General features: G+C 38.9%; 3 protein-coding genes across 6 annotated transcripts in view; 2 read left to right on the forward strand and 1 right to left on the reverse strand.

Moving 5' to 3' along the window:
* The window catches only part of LOC101163658 (sodium/potassium transporting ATPase interacting 4), a 47304-nt gene extending 44107 nt beyond the window's left edge, over positions 1-3197 (forward strand). The window contains exons 6-7 of one of the 2 annotated variants that reach the window (XM_023956673.1): positions 94-178; positions 1205-3197. In XM_023956673.1, the coding sequence (XP_023812441.1) occupies positions 94-178; positions 1205-1214 (95 nt within the window). In that variant the 3' untranslated portion in view covers positions 1215-3197. The remainder of the gene's footprint in view (positions 1-93; positions 179-1204) is intronic. The other variant, XM_023956674.1, reaches the window with a different exon arrangement.
* Positions 3198-3249: 52 nt separating this feature from the next.
* birc7 (baculoviral IAP repeat containing 7) lies at positions 3250-12766 on the reverse strand. Of its 3 annotated transcripts, none has more exons than XM_023956672.1 (9): positions 12286-12517; positions 9280-9375; positions 8643-9188; positions 8031-8130; positions 7579-7660; positions 7438-7483; positions 5338-5547; positions 3728-3793; positions 3250-3595 (listed from the first exon to the last, which is right to left on the reverse strand). In XM_023956672.1, the coding sequence occupies exons 3-9, from the start codon at positions 9133-9135 to the stop codon at positions 3396-3398; spliced, it is 1197 nt and encodes a 398-aa protein (XP_023812440.1). In that variant the 5' UTR covers positions 9136-9188; positions 9280-9375; positions 12286-12517; the 3' UTR covers positions 3250-3395. The 3 variants fall into 3 exon arrangements, with proteins under 3 accessions (XP_023812440.1, XP_011475520.1, XP_011475522.1); XM_011477218.3 differs by having other exon boundaries at positions 3250-3598; positions 12286-12516; XM_011477220.2 differs by lacking the exon at positions 12286-12517 and adding an exon at positions 12660-12766 and having other exon boundaries at positions 3252-3598.
* Positions 12767-13066: 300 nt separating this feature from the next.
* On the forward strand, positions 13067-20706 carry LOC101163899 (YTH domain-containing family protein 1-like). Its single transcript, XM_004070509.4, has 6 exons — positions 13067-13203; positions 13940-13964; positions 16124-16203; positions 16489-18123; positions 18264-18308; positions 19427-20706. The coding sequence occupies exons 1-6, from the start codon at positions 13177-13179 to the stop codon at positions 19451-19453; spliced, it is 1839 nt and encodes a 612-aa protein (XP_004070557.1). The 5' UTR covers positions 13067-13176; the 3' UTR covers positions 19454-20706.
* Positions 20707-21974: the final 1268 nt, after the last annotated feature.

The raw sequence follows: 21974 nt of genomic DNA on the forward strand, positions 1-21974 counted from the left end.
ATTTTCGTTCCCCTTTTTAGTTTTATGAATGTTTATTGTATGTGTTTTCTTTTTTTTTTTCCATAAGTCATGCATTTAACTCTTTATTTTCAGTTGATTTTATTGGTGGATTTGAACCATTCCCACTCTACCATGTCAATGAGAAATCATCCCATCTCCTTTTAAAACCCATGTACTTGTAAGTATCTCCTGCAGGTATACGTGTCTTTGTCTCCTCTCTGTTGAAAAGGGACTGTGAACAAAAGTTCATTTAAATATTTGACATTTTCTATGTTGTGTTTGATAAACAGTTTAAAGACCCACTCCGATCATCTTTTGATCTATGCTCAAAGTGTTCCCAGTGGACTTTTAATTGAGATTATGCATTTTTTTTAGGCTTTGCCTCTGAGTAATGGGCAGAACCGCTGGTGTAAAGCAACCCCACCCCCTTTCCCCTCCCTGTTCCTGAGAGCTGGAAGCAGGGAGCTAGTGGCCCGCCTATCATATTTTCTGTCACAAACAAGCTCTTTTTCCTATGGCATTTTTTTTCGTCTGCTGCTGATTCTCAAAGATTTGAATAAAAAAACACTATAAAATGACAATTTGAGCTTAATCTTTTAAAAATATATGTCCTCCATCCTCAGAAAAAGTAAGACAAGTATATGTTAAAACACCATAAACATGATTTTCATTGGAGTGGGTCTTTAAAAAAAAAGTTTAAGATATGCACAGGATTCAGTCGGTAACGTTACCAGACACGGACGGAGTAAAAACAAAAAAAAGAAACAGGTTCCTTGATTATTGGAGAGCTTAAACATATAATTTGTGGTGAATAAATCACCACCTACAGTTGCATAAATTACGTTCTTTATGGAAAATAGAGACCTTTTTGACCATCTGTCTTTTGTGAAATTGTGCTGGGATTCCATGCCACAAATGGCTCCAAAAATTAGGAACATTTTCTCCAAGAGGGGATTAATTAATTTAGTGGGGTTGTGGGGTTAATAACAATAAATCACAGATGTCATGTAGCAATTTTCTGCCCACATGAAATGAGCATTTTATTAGATTTTTGACAGTTCAATCAGCTTCTCCTGAAATGGGCGGGAGGGCGTTCTCATCTCCTTGATCAGACGGTGTTATGTCCTGAATCAGTTCATCTATGGAGATGTGTGCTTGTGTGCTTCACCTGTCCTCTCTTTCTTTATGTTTGTATCTCCTCCAGGTCTACGTAAATAGGAAAAGGGAGACAAAACAACTATTTCCCACAACGGCAAAAAGGCCAGTTTCACACAAACATCCTGCTGCACTTCCTCCACTTTGTCATTTCGGTCCTTTAAACATGTTATTTACTGGTGTGCTTCCCAGAAGAGCACATGTGTTTTTCAGCAAGAACCAAGATTTTCAAACAGGGACTTACTGAGGAAAAGAGTCTTCAATTGAAGGTTTTGATGTTGTTGTTTTTTTTACTGCTCTAAGTGGGGACTAATACTTCAAACTGTGCAAAAATATGTACCACTGAAAAATACAATGTGCACTTAATCATGAAGTGTCCAGCAGTGGAAGTCATGCAGGGCTCTGATTTCACACATTGTTGCTGGTTTGGCTCCGATCTTGTCTGCAGGATTGAATTAAGGTGGAGTCTGTGGAATGAGCTATTGTGTGCCGTCTGTTTACTTTAGTAGCCGTGCACAAAAACAAAAGCAGGAAGAGACAGGGGGTGAAGAGTTAGAGGGTGGGGGAGGAACTTATATATTAAACCTGTTAAACCAGGGAGGGGGCTAACATAAATGATGTAATGAAATTCTAAAACTGAAATGTGATGCAAAGACGTGTTTGTCTGCTGTGGTATTCACAACACCTGAAGTTGGTTTATTATGTTCACAGTTTGTGACATTTTTTTGACTAATTGTATTAAATCTCACTTTGAATAGGCCTTTTGATGCACTCAAGTCAACCTTAAACTGGATACTCTTAACTTTAACATAGACAAAGGAAAGACAAACCTCATAGTCTCATAGAGCCTGTCATATTACTCACAAAACTGTTTAGAAGCGCACAGACTTCACGCCTGAACGTCTGAGTTTGTCTCTTCTCAGTTTTCTTTTTTACAAAGCTGTAATAGCCTCAACTGGGATTGATTGTAGCATTTTTCTTATTAAAACCGATGCTGTAATTTAATTGTCTGGATTTAAAAATTTGAAGGAAAGAAAAGATTCAAACTGTTTCTTCAAATAATTTGTTGAACCGTCAGTCAGTGCTTTTGCTGACTTGAAAAACACTCTTCTTTTAACCCAACATTTAAAATAGGTTTAGTTAAGTTCACCTTTACTGGTTTACAAAAATCTTTTTCATAATGTTGGATGATAAAAGAAACAGAGTAAATTGGAATCCTATGCTGCCTTTGTGTTAATGTAAATCTCTACTGCCCTCTAGTGTTTAAAGTGTTCATGTACAAGGTGCAAACCTTAATTCTTCATCATGTCCTAAACTTGTTCTCCTAAATCTTTAAATCCTGCTGTTTTTCTATTTATATTGCTTTAAAAAAATCACATTGACTTTCTCTTTAATCAATGTACATTTGTTCTACAAAGTTTGGGTATCACATTTCTATTACATGCTTAATCTAAAGTCAATTACTTTCAATTGAGGGTTTATTCTAACATCCTATTTTTTTTTACACCAAAAAGTTTTAAAGCAAGAAGCTGCTCACTATTTGTTTTGTTTTTTAAGTCTCTCTGATCTTCCTGTCTTTCAGAGCACTGCTGCGTATATTTTTCCAAAATTTTCCACAAATTCTTCCAATTTTTGAACTGTGCATTTCTTTATCAATCATCTGGTCATTCTTGCTATCTTACTTTGGATTGCAGCGTTTGGATTTTTGTGGTCATGACTCTCGTCTTAGAGCAGTAATATTTAAAGAGTAATCTTATTAAACTCCTTTGATGTAACTAAGTACGGTAGTTACATTCAGCTTGCAACATATTAAGTACTAGTAGTAAACTAAAACATCAAACATAGTCTTCCTTGGGGTCCAATAGGACTGGTATGATCTGAAAAAAAATAAAAAACAGTTCACATGTAAATAATTTTTTGTTGGTGTTTTTGTGCCTCCTAAAGCTGCAGCTCCCTGTGTATTAATTGTAATCCTATCTATCAGACCTGTGCTTTGTGTTTGTGTAAATATGCGTTTGATAATAAAGTCATTCTTTCTATGATTTTTGGCATCCAGGATACTTTTGATTATGAGCAGCAAGTATGACATTTGGGGGTGAAACTTAACATTTTATTCAATTATTCAGCAAAGTGTGACAAAAAAAAGCAAGCAGCTTAAAAAAATCAGTTGAAGGATAACTGAGGGCTGTGGAAACTCCAAGGTCACTCCAGAAACTTCTGTCTAGGAATGTCTTTTCACTTTAAGACATGAAAGCTCGAACGCTGCCCCTAATGACGGCTCTGCAGATGGGGCAGTGACGCAGACTGGCGGCACAATCCCCACAAACCACCAGGTGACCACACGGAATGAAGACGATGGACACCAGCTTGTCCATGCACACTTTACAGGTTCTCTCCTCCTGCAGCTGTCGCAGCAGTTCCTCTGGGCTGGCTTCCTTCACTGCTGGAGAAAAGATCCACAAGAGAATCGTTTCAGTTCAATGTGTCCTTACACGGCAGAGCAGAGCAACAGTTTATCCACCAGTCATTTTGTCATTTCCAGGTGAAAGCTTTACATGCTTCACCGACTGACCTCTCTCTCTTGCGGGTGTCTGGGCCCGGCCATCTCCTGCACTAGAGCTCCGTCTTATGTCTGGCTCTGAAAAAAACATAAATAAGACATAGTTTGGGGGGTAAGACAGATAAAAAAGAGAAAACTCATTTGGTGTGGTTGTATTATAAATCCTAAAAATTTTCAGATTGATTCTTTTCCACCTCCATTAAGAAAACCACATGAGTGAATTACATGAGTGTAACGTTACTTTCTAGATAGGAATAATGCATTCTAAGCATCATGACCAAGTAAAAAAAAGTGTCATCAACAACTTGTTTATAATGTTTTTCTGCAGAGAACTGGCTCTAAACTGGTCGATCCAAATTAAATATGTATTTTAGAATGGAGTCATCTATTATCTCTTATGCAACAGACTGATCTCAAGAGAAAACGTGTACTAAAATGGGTTTTCTGTAGTGACCAAAGGGGAGAAACTGTGGAATAGTGTCATGTTTTTTATTTATTATTATTTTTGCCTGATGGTTTTAGGGGAAAATACATTTCCCTCATGTTTTTAAAGTAAATGTTGTCCAAAAATGTCTTTCCTTTTTTGGCATACCAGTTTAACTGAACCTATAGTACAACACTACTACCCACTCAGGCCCCATTTATGCTGCTTTAAAGTGTTTGAAAATGTCAGTTAAGATACAATACCTTTAACAGTTTCAAATACTGCTAATGGAGGTATGCAACTGAAACATTTTAGATTGAATTTTTTTGCAGCTTTTATTGTGAAATTGCTTTGTTTTGTGCTTTGAACCAACTGGGAAAAATATAAATCTGTGAATAAACAGAATTTCTCTCTTTTGAATTAAGGTCAGTTTTAAATTATCTGATTTTTCATAAATTCTTGGGCAAGACTTTTTAAAAAATAACAAATGCATCTTGATATCTTGAATTTAACACACATTTGGAATGAATGAACAAGTTTTACATTTTTCCGCTGTTATTTTACATTTGCGTGGCCACAATCTGTTTTTAAGGATCCCATGTTGGTGCTTTGCTTGTAGTACTAGAAGTTATTAAAAAGTTTTTTAAATTGTGTCTTACTAATCTTAAAAATGAAAAAGCCATATTCCCCAAAAGTTATGAAGATTGGTTATCTGAGGACATAGATGTTCCTTCCATCTTTTTTTTGCCTCTTAAAATCAATTTTAAAAAGTTAAAAGTTAACATTTAAAAAAATGGCCTTTTGGAAACAGTTCATTTTACTTCTTAACTGCAAAAGGGTTCAAGGTGCTGTAGGGAAAACACATTACTCCTTTAATGCTTATTCTGAGGTTGTCTGAGTCAGAATACACAGAAAAAATATTTTCTTTATCAAATATTATGTAATATGGAAAACGTTTGTTGATTCAAATTGTCATTTTTGGCAGAACAATGTCAAAAGACCTCACTAATAAAATCTTGGATTACAGAAGGCCATTTAGTTTGCATTTAAAGTCATACAACGATCTGTTTTAACCTCAAGCAGAAAGTATGTGTCCATCACATTGACAGAGGAATATTTCACACTTTGATGTGGTAAAAGAAGCAGAAAAGTACAGCAGAAACGCCTCAAAGCGTAGTGTTTGGCTGAAGGGCTTTACCTCTGCTGTTTGCACCTCTCTGTCTCTCCTCTTCCTCCGCTTGCAGCACGTCGGTAACCAGGTCAGACACCGACGTGTAGTGCTGGCCTGTCAGGAGGTATTTGGTCTGAACCAGACTCTGGACCAGGCTGTCTTCAAAGCCCATCTGGAGCACAGTTTGCACCACAGGAGACAGCATGGCAGAAGAAGCTCCCAGACCCCCAACCATGTCTGGTGGATAAAGAAATGGAAAACTGAAATATATATTTACCACATGATGTTAGCTCGGCAGCCAGTACTAGCCAGATGGTCTCTCCAGCATTCAATAATCACGGCCCAGAAGCAAAACATAAACTCAAATAACTAAACATCAGTTTGTTTCATTTTCAGCAGCTCCTCAGTTATAAGAAGTAGAGCTGCCTTCTTCAGAGGAATCTGCTCAGCTGCTAACTTGAAATGTAAATAAAGCAGTTTTTCATGCAACAAATCATGAATATATATATCCTCAGATCAATTTGGTCAATGAGCTACTGTTTTTTTCTCAACTTGTTAACTGTTTATCGCTGATGATGCACTCTTCTGGATTAAAACATTTTGTTAGCGCATAATACTTTATTTTACATATAATTAGGGCTGCACGATATGAGGAAAACTCGCGATATGCGATATTGGTGATTAATATTGCGATAACGATATAATTTGCGGTATATAAACAAATATCAAACCAACCAAAAACATAATTTCCATTTCAATGCAACAGTATAAAAATTATACTCCAAATGACCCTTGTCGACATAGGAGGCAAACATCAAACATAAAAGGGCTCATCTGATTGATCAAAAACATAAACGGGTCCTTCCGATTGGTTAAATGCATAAAGGGATTTATTTCATTTATTCAATATTTCAAGCTGCCATGAGTTTGTTTTTAGCACATTTAACCCTTGTGCTATCTTAGATGACCCCCCCCTTACATTGACGTGTTATTCCTACCATGACAAAGGTGGATAAAGGTGGAAAGATTTCATGTAATCCATGGACACCAGTGAAGATCACAAATCATTGAAGAAAAAAGGTTCAGCGCACTGTTTAGTGGGTCTAGATGACCCAACTCCCAATGTTAAAGTGCCTAGGATAGCACAAGGGTCAAGGTAACCATTTATTGCGATTTTCGCCGTCTTTTGCGGTATGCATATTGCACAGCTTGATGTCGCGATAACGATGAATTTGCGGTATATTTCGCAGGCCTACGTATAATTTATTTAAAAAGGGTCTTGCGTGTTCCCTGAATGACTCAATGGCAGATCAGACAACAATAAAGAAGTGCTGATATGATCCATAACATCAGCAGAGAAGACAGGTTTCATGGGAGACTTCAAGGAATTCACCAACATGGGATTCTATCAAGACTGCATCCTCAGCACTCCATCACCTTTCTCAGAGGAGGAGAGGCATCTCATCCCAACAGCACTTCTGACTGAGGCTCATCAATTCCACAAGTTTCCAAAAAGCTGAATGAAAGTATATGACACAGGATTAACCAGCTGTTAACATTCTTCCACTTAAAAACAAGTGGTGCTGCTGAAGTTAAAAGGTTCTGGGAAGGAGTAAACAGAGAAGACCCATGTACGCAAGAAGCAAAGTAACCCCTGCTGAAAAAAGATAAAGTGTGCTATAATCCACTGAGATAAGAGGGGGGTTTCTAGGGCATCAGCTCAACTGGGCACTGAGGCTTCTTCTAATTAGAAATCTGCTCGTGAAAAAGCATCAGGAACGGTAACGAAGCTGCCAAAAAGGCTGCAGATCAAAAGCAGAAACCTGTAGTGCAGTCCTCTGTTAAGACACAAAGAGGGGCCAGATCCCCTCCCAGATGGCCTCCTTAGATGGATCAGTCTTATGATCAAAGACCTGAACCCCACAACCTTGGGTTGATCACTGAATAATGTATTAGGCAAATGATCTTTGAGACTTAAGAAAATACAATAAATGTTGATTTTTATAGCATTCCACACACATGAACCACTGATTTGTGTGATACTGTTGTTTGGTCCTGATTTGTCAACATTTGAACTGAAATAGTACTTGAGACTAATTGTGACGGATTTTCATTTATAGCACTTACCATGAGTGGAGCCAATGTCTCTGCCTGGGGGAGTTTGTGACCCCTCCTTAAAAAAAAGTAAATGTAATGCTTTGAGTAACAAGTTCAGCATTATTATCACAGATTTTATCCTAAATAACCAAGAGGAATAAAATGTCTCACCCCAGAGTTTCCCAAATGGAAATGAGCATCCTGGATGTTGTTAATGTAGTCCTGACCTCTCGAATGGATCAAAAACTCGCATCTGAGAATTACAAGGAGGCTGCTGATGGGATGGATGGCATGCATGTATTGGATCCAGCTTTATTTCACATTGTTCCATTGTCTACCTACATTTGTTTTGAAGCTAATACTACAAAATGTTGTAATTAAAAAGATAAAATCAGCCGATCCCACTATTCATATGTAAAATAAGTTGTTTTTGCTACACAAATTTAAGTTTATAGAAATTTGTAGCAAATATCATCTAAAATGTAATATGGGAGTTGTCAATTCTCTCTCAAGTTATTTAATTAATCTATCAGCCAATATATCTGTACATGGAAAAAAAGTATTATTTGATACAGAAGAAGAATTAGCGGCTATCTTATATTTCCCTGTGAAAGTCTTGTTACCGAGGAAACCATTTGGCATGTTCCTGCCAGGGGTCATCACCTGGCTCCCAGTTCCTCAATCCTCCATCACAGAAGAAGCACTTCACATTGTCCCCGTGGCCTGGGATACGAGGAAAGAACAAAGTGAATAACAACAACTAGACAACAAAAAACCGACACTGTTTAAAACAAAACTCATTTTGATCCTCCCAGCTTTGATTCTGATCAGACTTAAATCAACTTGACCCTGGGCAAACCTGTACCAGGATTACATTTGAAAGTGTCAACAACTTGTAAATGTAAATTCTCCTTTCACCAAAAAAAAAAACAAAGTAGTACTAGATTACATAAACGTTACTTTATCTAATAACAGGAAGTTGGCTTTTGCAGTGTGTCATGGCGCTGTACATGAGGTTATACAGTTTTAGGGGGCTGAGCTCTGTCCAGGTTGTTCTGCTTACAACCTGATGACTCAGCGAAACAATTGTTCTGTGAGCTCGCACAGAGCCGCTCACTCTGACAATAACCGTCTTTGCTGAATGTTTTAATAAAACATCACCGTTCAGAATATTCTTACACATTGCCCTATTGTACTTATTTATGTATTTACTCCTAAAGTATTTCATCGAGTACCTGTGTAGAAGAATCCAGCACTGGCAAGAGCATCGGGCTGGATGGAGGCCTCAGAGGGCCAGTTGTGGAAGGTGGTGAGGCGAGAATCCTCGGCTTCCATCTCAGGATAGACTGCTTGTCCGGCTGTTCCTTGGTCATCCATGGTCATTCTCTGAAGCTGGCTCAACAGCTGGCCATCCACAAAATCGGAGGATCCCGGCTGAAGTGGAATATTGCCCACAGCCTGACCCAGAATGAATTTGCAGTTGGGGAAATGCCGTGAATGCTCAGCAGTTGGGCAGTCACCATCCGCCCAGTGTCTTAAAATCCCTCCACAGCAGAAACACCGGACCTTGTCTTCAGAACCCAGAAAGTAGAAGCCCGCTTTTGCCAGGTCTTCTGATGTGACAGGAGCTTCATCTGGCCAGTTCTGAAAGGTTTGGAGTCTCTCCCTTTCTCTGCGCATCAGAGGCTCCTCGAGGTCTCGCAACATAGTTCTTCTGTCATCCATCATTCTGCAGCATGTTTGCTTTTCTCTCCCTGTTCGTCATGCGGCAGTCGCCTCCGCTGCCGTCCATAGTGGAGCACAAAGTGAAGGTGAGATCAGAACAACAGCTGAAATAACACGATCAGGCGTGGGGCCTGCACTGCAGCTTACAGGAAAGGTCGTTTTCCAGAAAATCCTCCAACTGCCAGAATGGAAGCTCATTGATCCTAGAATGAATGGAAACCTGAGAGTGACATGTGGCTCCACCTGTTAGGAAATAGAACGTTAAACATCTCAGAGGACTGAAATAGTTTAAACGTTCAATGGTTCTTTACATCTATTTACATAGCACGAATATTTTCCCTAAATCCCATGGATGTATTACAGTTCATAGTGGGCAAACAAAAACATACATTTCTTTACATATATATAATATTTATGAGCATCACTGTTTTATTACATAAGTCTTGAATAAATATATGTCAAAATACTTCTTAAATAATGTTTTTTTTTATGTGAAATACTGATACTTACTTTCCTGGGGGGGGGGGGGGGGGGGTTGCTGCCCCCTAGCGGCAAAATAATAAAAAGACTTGCAGTCAATTGGAACTCTTTAAAAACAGGACCTTCAGAGTCATAAACTCTTAAAGGGGGTTAAAGCAATTTTAGGGTAGAGAAGAGAAGTAATGGGAAGTTAAGTGTGGTTGAGGGAATGTTAAATGTAACTTTAGATGTTGAACTGGAACTGCATGCGCATGACATTTTTCAAGTATTGAGGTTACAGCCAAAATTACTAGCTCACTGGTCATAAGTCATGAAAGCTCTTTTCTAACTAAAATTTTAGCAAGTTACCCAGCTTGAACAGTTTTTGTTTAGTTTGACTTGTGGAATACTTGTTGACTAATGTTCTCTCTTTTTTTTACAAACTAAATTCAGCATTTCAAGTCTGACACACAGTTGAAACCAGAAGTTTACATACACCACATGAAACCCACATATGCTTTTTTTTCCTCACCGTCAGATATGAAATAATAGTAAACTTTTCCTGTTTTAGGTCAATTACAATTAACAAAGTTATTTCTATTTGCTAAATGTCAGGATAATTAGATTAGGGTTTTTTTCAGACAATTTTTTTATTACTTTTATCAAAGTCAGAAGTTTCATACATTTCATTAGTATTTGCTATTATTGCCTTTAAACTGCAGTACTTGGGTCAAACGTCTTGGATGTCCTTCCACAAGCTTCTCACTAGATCTGGTTGTTTTTTTGGCCCATTCCTCCAAACAGAACTGGTGTAACTGAGCCGAGTTTGTTGTGGTCACCTTGCATGTTCACGCCTTTTAACAATTAAAGTTCAATAGGATTTAGATCCGGGCTCTGTGATGGCTACTCCAAAACATTGACTTTGTTATCCTTAAGCCACTTTGTAACCAGTTTGGCAGAATGTTTTCGGGTCATTGTCCATTTGGAAGATCAATTTGCGCCAAAGCTTCAACTTTCTGGCTGAAAGTCTTCAGACGTTGCTTCAATATTTCCACATACTGTTCTTTTCTCATGTTGCCATCTATTTTATGAAGTGCACCAGTCCCTCCAGCAGCAAAAAAAAAACCCCATAACATGATGCTACCACCCCCATGTTTTACAGTTGGGATGGTGCTCTGAAGCCTGCAGGCTTCCTCCTCTTTCCTCCAAACAACAGTTCAATTTTAGTTTTGTCAGACCACAGGACATGTCTCCAAAAATGAAAGACTTTGTGTGCATTAGCAAACTCCCATCTGGCTTTTCTATGTTTCTTTTGGAGTAATGGCTTCTTCCTGGCAGAGTAGCCTTTCAGCCCATTTCTGTACAGTACTTGTTTCACTGTTGATAATGACACATTCCAAGATGTTCAGCCACCAACTTCATAAACAGACAAGGGGCCCTCAATTTAGGCCTATTAATGAGCTAAAATATAAAAATGTTATTATGTTATTTCCCCCCCCCCCCCAGTGATGTCCAGTAAACAAGTGGTGGCAATCGAAAAAGCATTTCCAAAGGTTGACCTTTGGGAAGCTTGTTAAGTTAATCAACAAAAGTCTGACTTAACCCTTTAAAAGCAAAATGATTATTAGTTTTAAAATAATTTTTGAAGGAATCAGTATAGTTTGACAGTGATTGATATCACTGCGTATGAATGGTATACCTTTGCAAAACAAAAATAGCCGAGAACTAAAATTACTGTTACAAACACCACTCAAGCCTGCACATTGACAAGGATGCATTAGTAGCAGTCAGTAAACTGCTAAAAGCAGAACTAAAGGGAAAAACCCACTACAAACATCAATTGTGATCACATGCATGTCTATTTTAAGCCCCCCCCCCCCCCCCCCCCAAAAAGCAATGCATGAATTCTGTGTACTCAGAACAAAAGGCAAAACAAAGTATGAACTGTTTTCAGCAAAAAGCCCAATAGCGTGTTCTGTAATTACAACAAGCAACATAAATAAGGCTATTTACACTCTACCTTTGCCACCAGTTTTGTCAAAAGGTACACAGAAATTTTAAGACATGTTTATCCTTGCAATAACATATTTTGAGCTATTTTCATGAATGTTCTGACATACGGAGCGCTGGAGATGACATTCAGATAACAATAATAAATTGTTCTCTCAAATCATTAATTTGTGATCACAAATATTTATTTTGTGTGCACAAATTAGCATCTCATGGCCACAATTTAGTATTTTGAGGCCACACATTGGATAATCAGCATTTCATGGCCAGAATTTAGTATTTTAAGGCCACAAATTAACATTTTCTTAGCCTCATTATAGGCACAAATTAGCATTTTGTGGCCACAATTGAGTATTTGTGTGCACAAATGAGCATTTTCGTATCTTCAATGCCTAGTAAGACTAAATTTGTCACCACTAATTTGTGGCCATGAAATGCTAACAAAAGGCTACTTTGTACCCATAAAATACTAGCTTGTGCACACTAATAAATATGCTAATATAATAAAATAATAAAATAATAAATATTAGCATGCTAATGAAATGGTAACTTGTTGCCACATACTACTTGTTGGCGCAACATGCTGATTTGTGCCCCCCAAAAATGCTAATTTGTAGCCACAAATTATAAATTTAAGGGAACTTTATTTAAGGGTGTCGGAGGTGTGGGAAGAAATGAGGATACCTGATATCAGCCAACTTGTAATTTTAATTTTCTCAGCAAACGATCGATGCACACTGGCATACAGAACAGTCAAAGAGAGTCCTGAACAGAATATACAGAGCGTAAAATAAAGCATCTGGTGTCTCACACTGCCATCTAGTGGAATATAACAAAAGTGCTCTGACTAACAACATCTATGTTGTCTCCTTGCGTTTTTACTCTTAACTTAATAATACTATGACAAAGGGAACTTTATTTTTGACGTTTCCATGGCTCCATACAAGCAGAACAACGTAGAGGTATGTATTTTTACATTACCTTATTGTAGGTGTAGAAAGTTTGAATCCGTATGACTGTACCAAATCATGCTTTGTGTCAATTTTTTAAGGACGTACCTGTTAAAATGTTGATGGAAGCGAGGTACGGCCTTAAATTAAGCACGAGGGCGATGTCATCTTAGCAAGGATGAAACTTTTGCCACCCCGCGGGGACTGCTGTGAACTACAGCGACGCCTCAGAGCCCGGATGGAGCAGCCATTGGGGAAGTGTGCAGGGCTTTAACGTAACTGAGGAGGGCTTTCTCTGTGGAATAAAAAAAAAGAAGACTCAGTAAGAGGCGTCCGAGGACTGAAATATTTAAGAACCCAAGCGGCCCATTTCAAACACAAACTGTTCCTCCAAAAACCTGCACCTGGAGTTGGCTGCTTTGGGACACAGAACCTGAGGACTGACTAGAAGTGGGGAAGTTGGGATACGTCCACACAGCGGAAAATACTCAGCTGAGCCTGCGCTACTGCTGCTAGCCACAGAGCTAACTGTAACTGAGCTGTGAACTTGCTTTCAAATCACGGACGTTGAAATTCTCTGCTAAGCTCAGGCTCCGTGAGAATCCAGGGACTTCCTTAATGAATTATGTCTGCCACAAGCATTGACCCCCAGGTATGAAAGTGCGACGTACGTCGCAAGCTTTGAAGCTAACTACCAGCTAACGTTAACGATTTATTAGGCAACGGCTACTCTTCGGAAGTGCTAGCGAGCCACTAGCGTTGGCCGGTGCGTGAAGCTAGCAAGTTGGCTACATTCCGAGAAACTGAAAGATATGTTTGCGTGATTGTGTTTAACAAAAAAATACAACCTTTTCTTCAGTTAACGTCATGAGGTTAAATGCACGTGTCCTAGAAAAAGAAACGTTTGTAATCAACGAAGCGGGGGGGAAAAGTCCCACTTTACGAGTGTAAATTTAAGATAGTAAACACATTTCAAGAGGAGTCAAGCTAACTCACTTTGTGACTAGCAACTTTTGAATCACCGTGTGTTTTCGCTTGCTAAAACTTTCTATTTTGTGCTAATATTCTCCGGTGTTTGGCAAGGCATTTTGAGTCACTGACTCACGTTCGAGTTCGTAACAAAAGTTGAGCTTGAAATAACGCAATTTCTTTTATTGTAATCTGTTTTTGTTTACTTTGGAAAATAAACTGTGAAACAAATGGCAAACATTTGAAGCTTTTAGCAGTTAAACAGTGCTCTAATATGACCCCTTCTTCCATCACCAAGAAGTAAATCTTCATCCAGCCTGCTGATGGAGTAAATAAAAATTAGTTTTAAGTCACATCAACCAAAATAACCCTATTTCTCTCCCCTTTTCTTTTTGTTTTCTATTGACACCTGTATGCAGAGATCAAAGGGACAAGCATCTAAAGGTGAGTGTTGGAGGAGCGATTCAGTGTTTTTCAAATGCTGTCATTTGTTTTCGAGGTCAGGTGTCTTATTTTTAGCGATTTCATGTGATTTTTTTTTTTTCCATTATTGTTTTAGCTTGGAATAGGTGATGCCCTTTTTCATTCTCAATAGGGCATCAAAGTTGTGAATTGTTTGATTTTATTATGAATGAAGGATAAATGTTTGGATTTGGGAAACATTCTGCCATTTCTCTCCTAATCTGCTGCATGTGAAAGCTGAGGCAGCGTTGATCTAAACAAAGCTGGTTTACTTAAACCAGGTGTCTGCAACCTTCAACACTTAAAAAGCCATTCGGGTCGGTTTCTCACTGACACGACCCAATAGGAGCTTTTCAAGTCCTACTTCATCCTTTACAAAAATAAGACATTCATTTGTATATATGTTACTGTTGTTTTTTTGTGGCATAACTAAAACCGAAACCTAATGAGAAAATAGACTTCTTTTCAAAATGTGAATGGTCTATAACTTGACATGACTTTCTTTCAAAACAAAAGACTTACTTAACATTAGGATCATCTCAGAGCAGCAAATTAGTAATAGGTAGTGTCATGTTAGCAGTGATTCAAAATAAAAATAAAAACGTTTAATTGACCACTTGTGGTGCATATTTGCCAGAAATTCATAAATTTCAAACAAAATTGAAATCATTTCCCTTTATGTTTTTCTAACCATAATGCGCTCTTGAAATCTTTGAATTTGTTCATAAATAGAAAATCCACCTTATCTGGTGCACCTTAAGAAAGGATTTTGGTTTTGCCTTCTGACCTCCTATTGATTTTCTGTGGTAAACGCCACACATAAATGTGTCAAAATGTTTTAGTTTGAATTTGCTAAACTACAAAAACCACTTGATGGATTCTTGGAGCATCATAATATTGTAGTTAAGAGCCTGGCAGAGTGACACACTTTACGTGTTTGTGAATGAGTTGAATAAAGTTTGAATTACTTTACTTTTTCTTGTATAACTACCTGATTACTTTTACTTTACAGTTACTTAAAAAAAAATATATTTATATATATCTGTTTTTAACCAGAGATCCATAATGGGGCAGTAAAAGAGCCACATGTGGCTCCGGACCCTTGGGTTGCAGACCCCTGACTTTGACCAAAAGTGATGTGAAAAATCATGGAGTCATGCTGCTGAATACAGGACAGGTTTCTCTCATGGAGCTTTGTTTTCTAAGACCAGCTATAATCTGAATTGTTACTGAGCTTTAGAAATCTTTTCACCCGTTGAAAAAATCTTTCAAAACCCACAAATTCCTTTGTTGGTATCTAGCATCATAAGACCATACGAGCTTTTTTTTTTTTTTTTTTTTTTGCCTAAGACATTCAATTGGTTCAGGTTAACTGGGATTTCATAATAATCTTTATTAGCTGTGTTCTATTTTATTTACTTTATTTTGTACTTTTTTGTTGTTGAATACTTTTCAGCTCTTGAAATGTCCACTTTATAAGTAAGAAATTATTTTGTCTGGTTTGAAGAAACATTGAAGGTCAGTTTGTGAAAATGATCTTTTTATCTCGCACTGGTTCCACATTTAGTCACATACAGTCACAGCACTGCATTTTTATGTCCAACCCGAGTTATGTGAACCATTAAATAAAATTAGAAATGACTGTTTTGAGTCTTGCTAAAATTTGTCACCTACCTTGTTGAACCAAATGACTTGTAAGTGATCAGTCCTCAAATAGATTTGATATACATGACATATATAAGTATACGCCATTATACTCATGTTCAAAAGGGAAACCGATTTTTATTTTTTCTTTACCTGTAGGTCTACTGGCAGCATCTTTTTCAATCTTCTTCTATTGTGTGACATGGATGTGTGGTATACCTAACTAAATAAGATTTTTTAAACTCCTTCAATTAAAATGGATCTTTTTTAGGGTATTTTTTTGGAAGAAGCCTTTGCATCAGGAGCAGACATGTAGAAATAAGAATTGAGACTTTTGCCATGTGTCTAAATAAATGCCCGTATTAATTTATTTGTATGTGCTGTAGTAATTTTATGGAGAACAAATGATCAATCATGCCCTACCAAAATGCAAAATGTTTGTACTACTTCAGTGACGTTTCCAGTCTTTATAGTGTGAATGTCTTTGTTTTTTGCAGTACAAAATGGATCTCTGCATCAGAAGGAGTCTGTCCATGATAATGACTTTGAGCCATACCTCACCAGTCAGTCAACGCAGGTAAAAAAAAACACTTTTTATCTTTTTATTTTTGTCAAATCCACAGTGAAATGTCATAACTAAAGTTCTGTCATCTGCAGCACAGATAAACATTTCTCTAAACAACAAACTGACTGTTTAAAGCACATTTACAAAGCCCATTGAGATGATATATAAATAAAATTGAATTGAATTAAATGCATCTTAGACTATACTTTACACAACAGTGGTCTTCATCGCAGAATAAAATAACCTCACTGGTTCAAGAACTTCTATAACGTTGTGTTTGTTCTTTCCTTCATCCAGAATAACAGCTACCAGTCCATCACTGATCCTTACCTGTCCAGCTACTATGCTCCTTCTATTGGATTTCCGTACCCACTAAGTGAGGCTCCCTGGTCTACTGGTGGGGATCCACCTATTCCATACCTCACACCCTATGGACCTTTGAGCAATGGAGACCATCACTTCATGCCGGACACAGTGTTTGGGCAGCCAGGGGGTCTGGGAAGCAGCATCTACCCGCACAGGTTTAACTTTTTCCCTGAAAACCCCGCCTTCTCTGCTTGGGGAACAAGTGGCTCCCAGGGTCAGCAGACTCAAAATTCGGCCTATGGTGGCAGCTACAGCTACCCTCCCAGCTCCCTCGGGGGCACGCTGGTGCCTGACGGTCAGACGGGCTTTCACAGTGACACCTTGAACAAAGCTCCTGGTATGAACAGCCTGGAACAGGGTATGGTTGGCTTAAAGATCGGAGGGGACGTCCCCGGCCAGAATTCAGGGGTCAAAGCTGTGGGTTCTGTGATAGGTGGACCTGTGGCGGCTGCGGGAAATGGAGCCACGCCTATAGGAATGCCTCCACCTAAGGCCACTTCCTGGGCAGCCATTGCAAGCAAGCCTGCCAAACCGCAGCAGCTGAAAGTTAAAATGAAGCCAGGGATGCCCAACCCAGGGGGAGCTCTTCCTCCACCACCCATTAAACACAACATGAACATTGGCACCTGGGATAAGGGCCCAGTGACTAAAGTAGCCGCAGCACCGCTGCAGCAACAGCAGCAGCCTCTCGGCTTGCCTCATGGCATGCCACCTCAAGGGCCCATGCAACCCCCTTCTCATCAGTCTTTAGTGCAACCCCAAATGCAACCTATAGCCTTACAGCCGCAACCTCCCCATCACCAGCATCATCACCCGCCACCTCAGGCCTACCAAAACCACACCCAGCCCCAACAACCCCTGACACGTTGGGTTGCACCACGCAACCGCAACCAAGGCTATGGTCAGAACGGCCCCTGCCATGATGGAGGTGGAGTCATGGGTGTGGTTGGTGTTGGGCACAATGGGCCCCCAGCATGTGGAAGTCAAGGGACTGGTGGAGATTCCCACCCGGTGTTGGAAAAGCTTCGTGCCTCCCATAGCTACAACCCCAAGGACTTTGACTGGAACCTGAAGAACGGTCGTGTTTTCATCATCAAAAGCTACTCCGAGGACGATATCCATCGTTCCATCAAGTACTCCATCTGGTGCAGCACAGAGCACGGCAACAAGCGGCTGGACTCAGCCTTCAGGGCCATGAATGGGAAGGGGCCCGTGTACCTGTTGTTCAGTGTCAACGGCAGTGGCCATTTCTGCGGTGTGGCAGAAATGCGCTCGCCTGTAGACTATGGGACCAGCGCTGGTGTTTGGGCACAGGACAAGTGGAAGGGCAAGTTTGATGTGGATTGGTTGTTTGTTAAAGACGTGCCTAATAGCCAGCTGCGCCACATCCGCCTGGAAAACAACGACAATAAACCAGTGACCAACTCACGTGACACACAGGAGGTTCCTTTGGAGAAGGCCAAGCAGGTGCTCAAGATCATTGCTACCTACAAACACACCACCTCCATCTTTGATGATTTCTCTCATTATGAAAAAAGGCAGGAGGAAGAAGAGGAGGTGCGCAAGGTGGGTGTATTCCTTTTCAGTGTACCTTAACATAACCTGTTAATATAGTGGGTCATCCTTGCTTATGATTCAGTTCCAGCAGGATTGTGTCTGATTCACTAAACCCTAACTGTCTTTTGGGTCCTTATATATTTTGACAGACCTTTGAACCGCCTCAGATACAGAACCGCTCAAGATTGGATCAGGTACTTTTTTTTTCTTAAGAGTGTCTCATGAATGCAACACCTATAATGATACGTTCACACCAAGCATGTGGTGCGAGCTTAAGAACACACTAAGCGCACATTCGTAACCCTTGTGCTATCTTAGATGACCCCACCCTTACTTTGACGTGTTCTCCCTACCATGACAAAGGTGGATGAAGGTGGAAAGATTTCATGTAATCCATGGACACCAGTGAAGATCACAAATCATTGAAGAAAAAAGGTTCAGGCCACTGTCTAGTGGGTCTAGATGACCCAACTCCCAATGGTAAAGTGCCTAGGATAGCACAAATTGAGATGCTTTCAGCATAATGGTGTTCACACTGGACAAGCAGGGAGCGCCGCTGTCTTTTTTTTATTTTCTACTGTTTACTAGCGCATGGCCACCACCTACAGTAGGAAGAGGCTTGGTGCTCTATTTTGAAATATGAAATATGAAATATGGTGTCACATGATTCCGGCTGGAAACGAACTACAATTATTTATTTCTCCTCCATTCCAACAATTTTTAACGGGTGGCACTTCCATGACTTGAAGGGACATCTTCCATTCGTCACTACCAAATCCGAGTTCCCTGATTGGTCAGAGTTCGACTTGGTTTTAACTTTGAACACACATTCAATGGACGCACGTTTTGTAGAAACTTGTGTAGTGTTGTGTGAATGTGAGAGTTTTGAACATGAAAGCCCAAAATGCTAATTTACGTAGACTTTTTATTGAAAGTGGTGAGTGTGCGTCACTAAAGGTGGTGTGAACGTAGCTTTGAGGCCTTCTCGCAGCAGACCAGTTGGGCTCCAAAGTGCCCCCCTTTTTCTTTTTAGTAGCTGTGATCTGTTCCATCCCTGAGCAATTGGTTGCTGGTTCATTTCAGCACCGGCCCCTGGACTTGAGAACAGAATAGTTCTACAGTCCTACTGTTTTAGCATACATAGCTTGCCTTGATGATGGAAAGAGTGGAGACAGGGACACTTGGCCCAACTGGTGTGCTAGGGGTAGACCCTAAAATATATGTATGTAATTATTGACAAAAAATTAAGCTGTTCTGCCTTAATTAACAACTATGTCTCTGATAAAATTTTTTTTTCTTTTCTTCCAAACAGGAGCGCCAAAACAGGAATAAACAATAGAAGGCATTTATCAGTGGCTTGATCAACGGTTACACTCGGACTTGATTTAAGGACAGAAGAATATGAAAATGCAACAAAGCCCTTCATTTTTGTGTTCTTTTTAATCCTGCTAAATCTGCCACTGTTCAGAGTTGTGCTTTTTCTTTGCTCCGTCTGCCACCAGTTTTTGTGCAGGGATAACAAGTCGATTACATGTAACATGTAGCCTAGTGGCCACCACATTGTTTTGTTCAGTTTGTGTAAACATTTCTCTTTCCGTTTAATTACACATCTTGCTGGCTTTTTTCCCCTCTTTTTTTCTTTATCCTATCCCTTCATCTCTCTAGTTAAGTCAGGGTTTGACTGCACAGTTATAAAAAGATGAAAAACAAAAAAAACTGCCACTTTATATTTTAGTACAATCAGGAGCAGATGTGTTCTTCCCCTGTTTTACCACTTGGGGGCAACATTGCCATTGTTCAAAGGTTTAATTTTGCCAACCCTGTTGGATGATCCTAAAGGCAATGTCGGACTTGGAGCTGTGTAATAAAACTTCAATGGTTCAACTATTTTTCATTCAAATCAAAAAAAGTATATTTTTTGGCTTACTACTGACAGTTTCATTTTAGAAACATGTTTTCTGGAGCCTTAATGCATTTCTTTGTTCCTGTAATTACTGGTGACTTGTCAAAGAACTGTTCACACAGTGACATTGCTGGAGAAATCAGGGATTGTGAAGTCACACAGGCCTCAAAACATTTCAGAGGAGGACTTTCTGAGGTGTCTGGGAAGAAGAAAAAACAACAGAAGTGTCCTCCACAACCAGAATTTTCTCCATAGAAATCAAGAAATTGTACTAACGACACCTTACACACGTTTATGCTTCTGTTGTCTCGAAGGGGGTCTACTGTTCTACAGACGTTTTTGCTAACACAATCCAGTCTGAAAGAATTGATGAACCCACAGTTTTATGACGCTTTAGCGAAATTATGTAACATTATACCTGAGTTGAATGAATTATGTTCCTTCTGTCTCCTCTTAAAAAAAAAAAAAGGGGGGGGGAGCCCACACATTTGTTCTTTCACCGTCATTCTGTCTTAATCCTGTTTTTTTTTTCCTAATTTTGTTTTGTTCAGTCCTTCATGTTGGACGAAATGCTAAGCTTTAATGTAGGAGCCTATATATTCAGTGAGAAAGCTTAAAATGTATAACCTAAAAAATTAATGTAACTGATTTACTGTCAAGTAAGAAAAAAAAATTAAGACTGAAAAGTGGTTTCTGTGTGTTTCCTTTTTTTATTGGATCCCACCATGATTTGCTTTTGCTTCAAAGTATTATGGTCGAATGGTCTCTGAAAGTTAAATTGGGTATTGTTTATTTTATTATGAATGAAGGATAAATGTTTGGATTTGGGAAACATTCTGCCATTTCTCTCCTAATCTGCTGCATGTGAAAGCTGAGGCAGCGTTGATCTAAACAAAGCTGGTTTACTTAAACCAGGTGTCTGCAACCTTCAACACTTAAAAAGCCATTCGGGTCGGTTTCTCACTGACACGACCCAATAGGAGCTTTTCAAGTCCTACTTCATCCTTTACAAAAATAAGACATTCATTTGTATATATGTTACTGTTGTTTTTTTGTGGCATAACTAAAACCGAAACCTAATGAGAAAATAGACTTCTTTTCAAAATGTGAATGGTCTATAACTTGACATGACTTTCTTTCAAAACAAAAGACTTACTTAACATTAGGATCATCTCAGAGCAGCAAATTAGTAATAGGTAGTGTCATGTTAGCAGTGATTCAAAATAAAAATAAAAACGTTTAATTGACCACTTGTGGTGCATATTTGCCAGAAATTCATAAATTTCAAACAAAATTGAAATCATTTCCCTTTATGTTTTTCTAACCATAATGCGCTCTTGAAATCTTTGAATTTGTTCATAAATAGAAAATCCACCTTATCTGGTGCACCTTAAGAAAGGATTTTGGTTTTGCCTTCTGACCTCCTATTGATTTTCTGTGGTAAACGCCACACATAAATGTGTCAAAATGTTTTAGTTTGAATTTGCTAAACTACAAAAACCACTTGATGGATTCTTGGAGCATCATAATATTGTAGTTAAGAGCCTGGCAGAGTGACACACTTTACGTGTTTGTGAATGAGTTGAATAAAGTTTGAATTACTTTACTTTTTCTTGTATAACTACCTGATTACTTTTACTTTACAGTTACTTAAAAAAAAATATATTTATATATATCTGTTTTTAACCAGAGATCCATAATGGGGCAGTAAAAGAGCCACATGTGGCTCCGGACCCTTGGGTTGCAGACCCCTGACTTTGACCAAAAGTGATGTGAAAAATCATGGAGTCATGCTGCTGAATACAGGACAGGTTTCTCTCATGGAGCTTTGTTTTCTAAGACCAGCTATAATCTGAATTGTTACTGAGCTTTAGAAATCTTTTCACCCGTTGAAAAAATCTTTCAAAACCCACAAATTCCTTTGTTGGTATCTAGCATCATAAGACCATACGAGCTT

Source organism: Oryzias latipes, chromosome 7 (genome assembly GCF_002234675.1).
Source record: "Oryzias latipes chromosome 7, ASM223467v1".
Lineage (NCBI taxonomy): Eukaryota > Metazoa > Chordata > Actinopteri > Beloniformes > Adrianichthyidae > Oryzias > Oryzias latipes.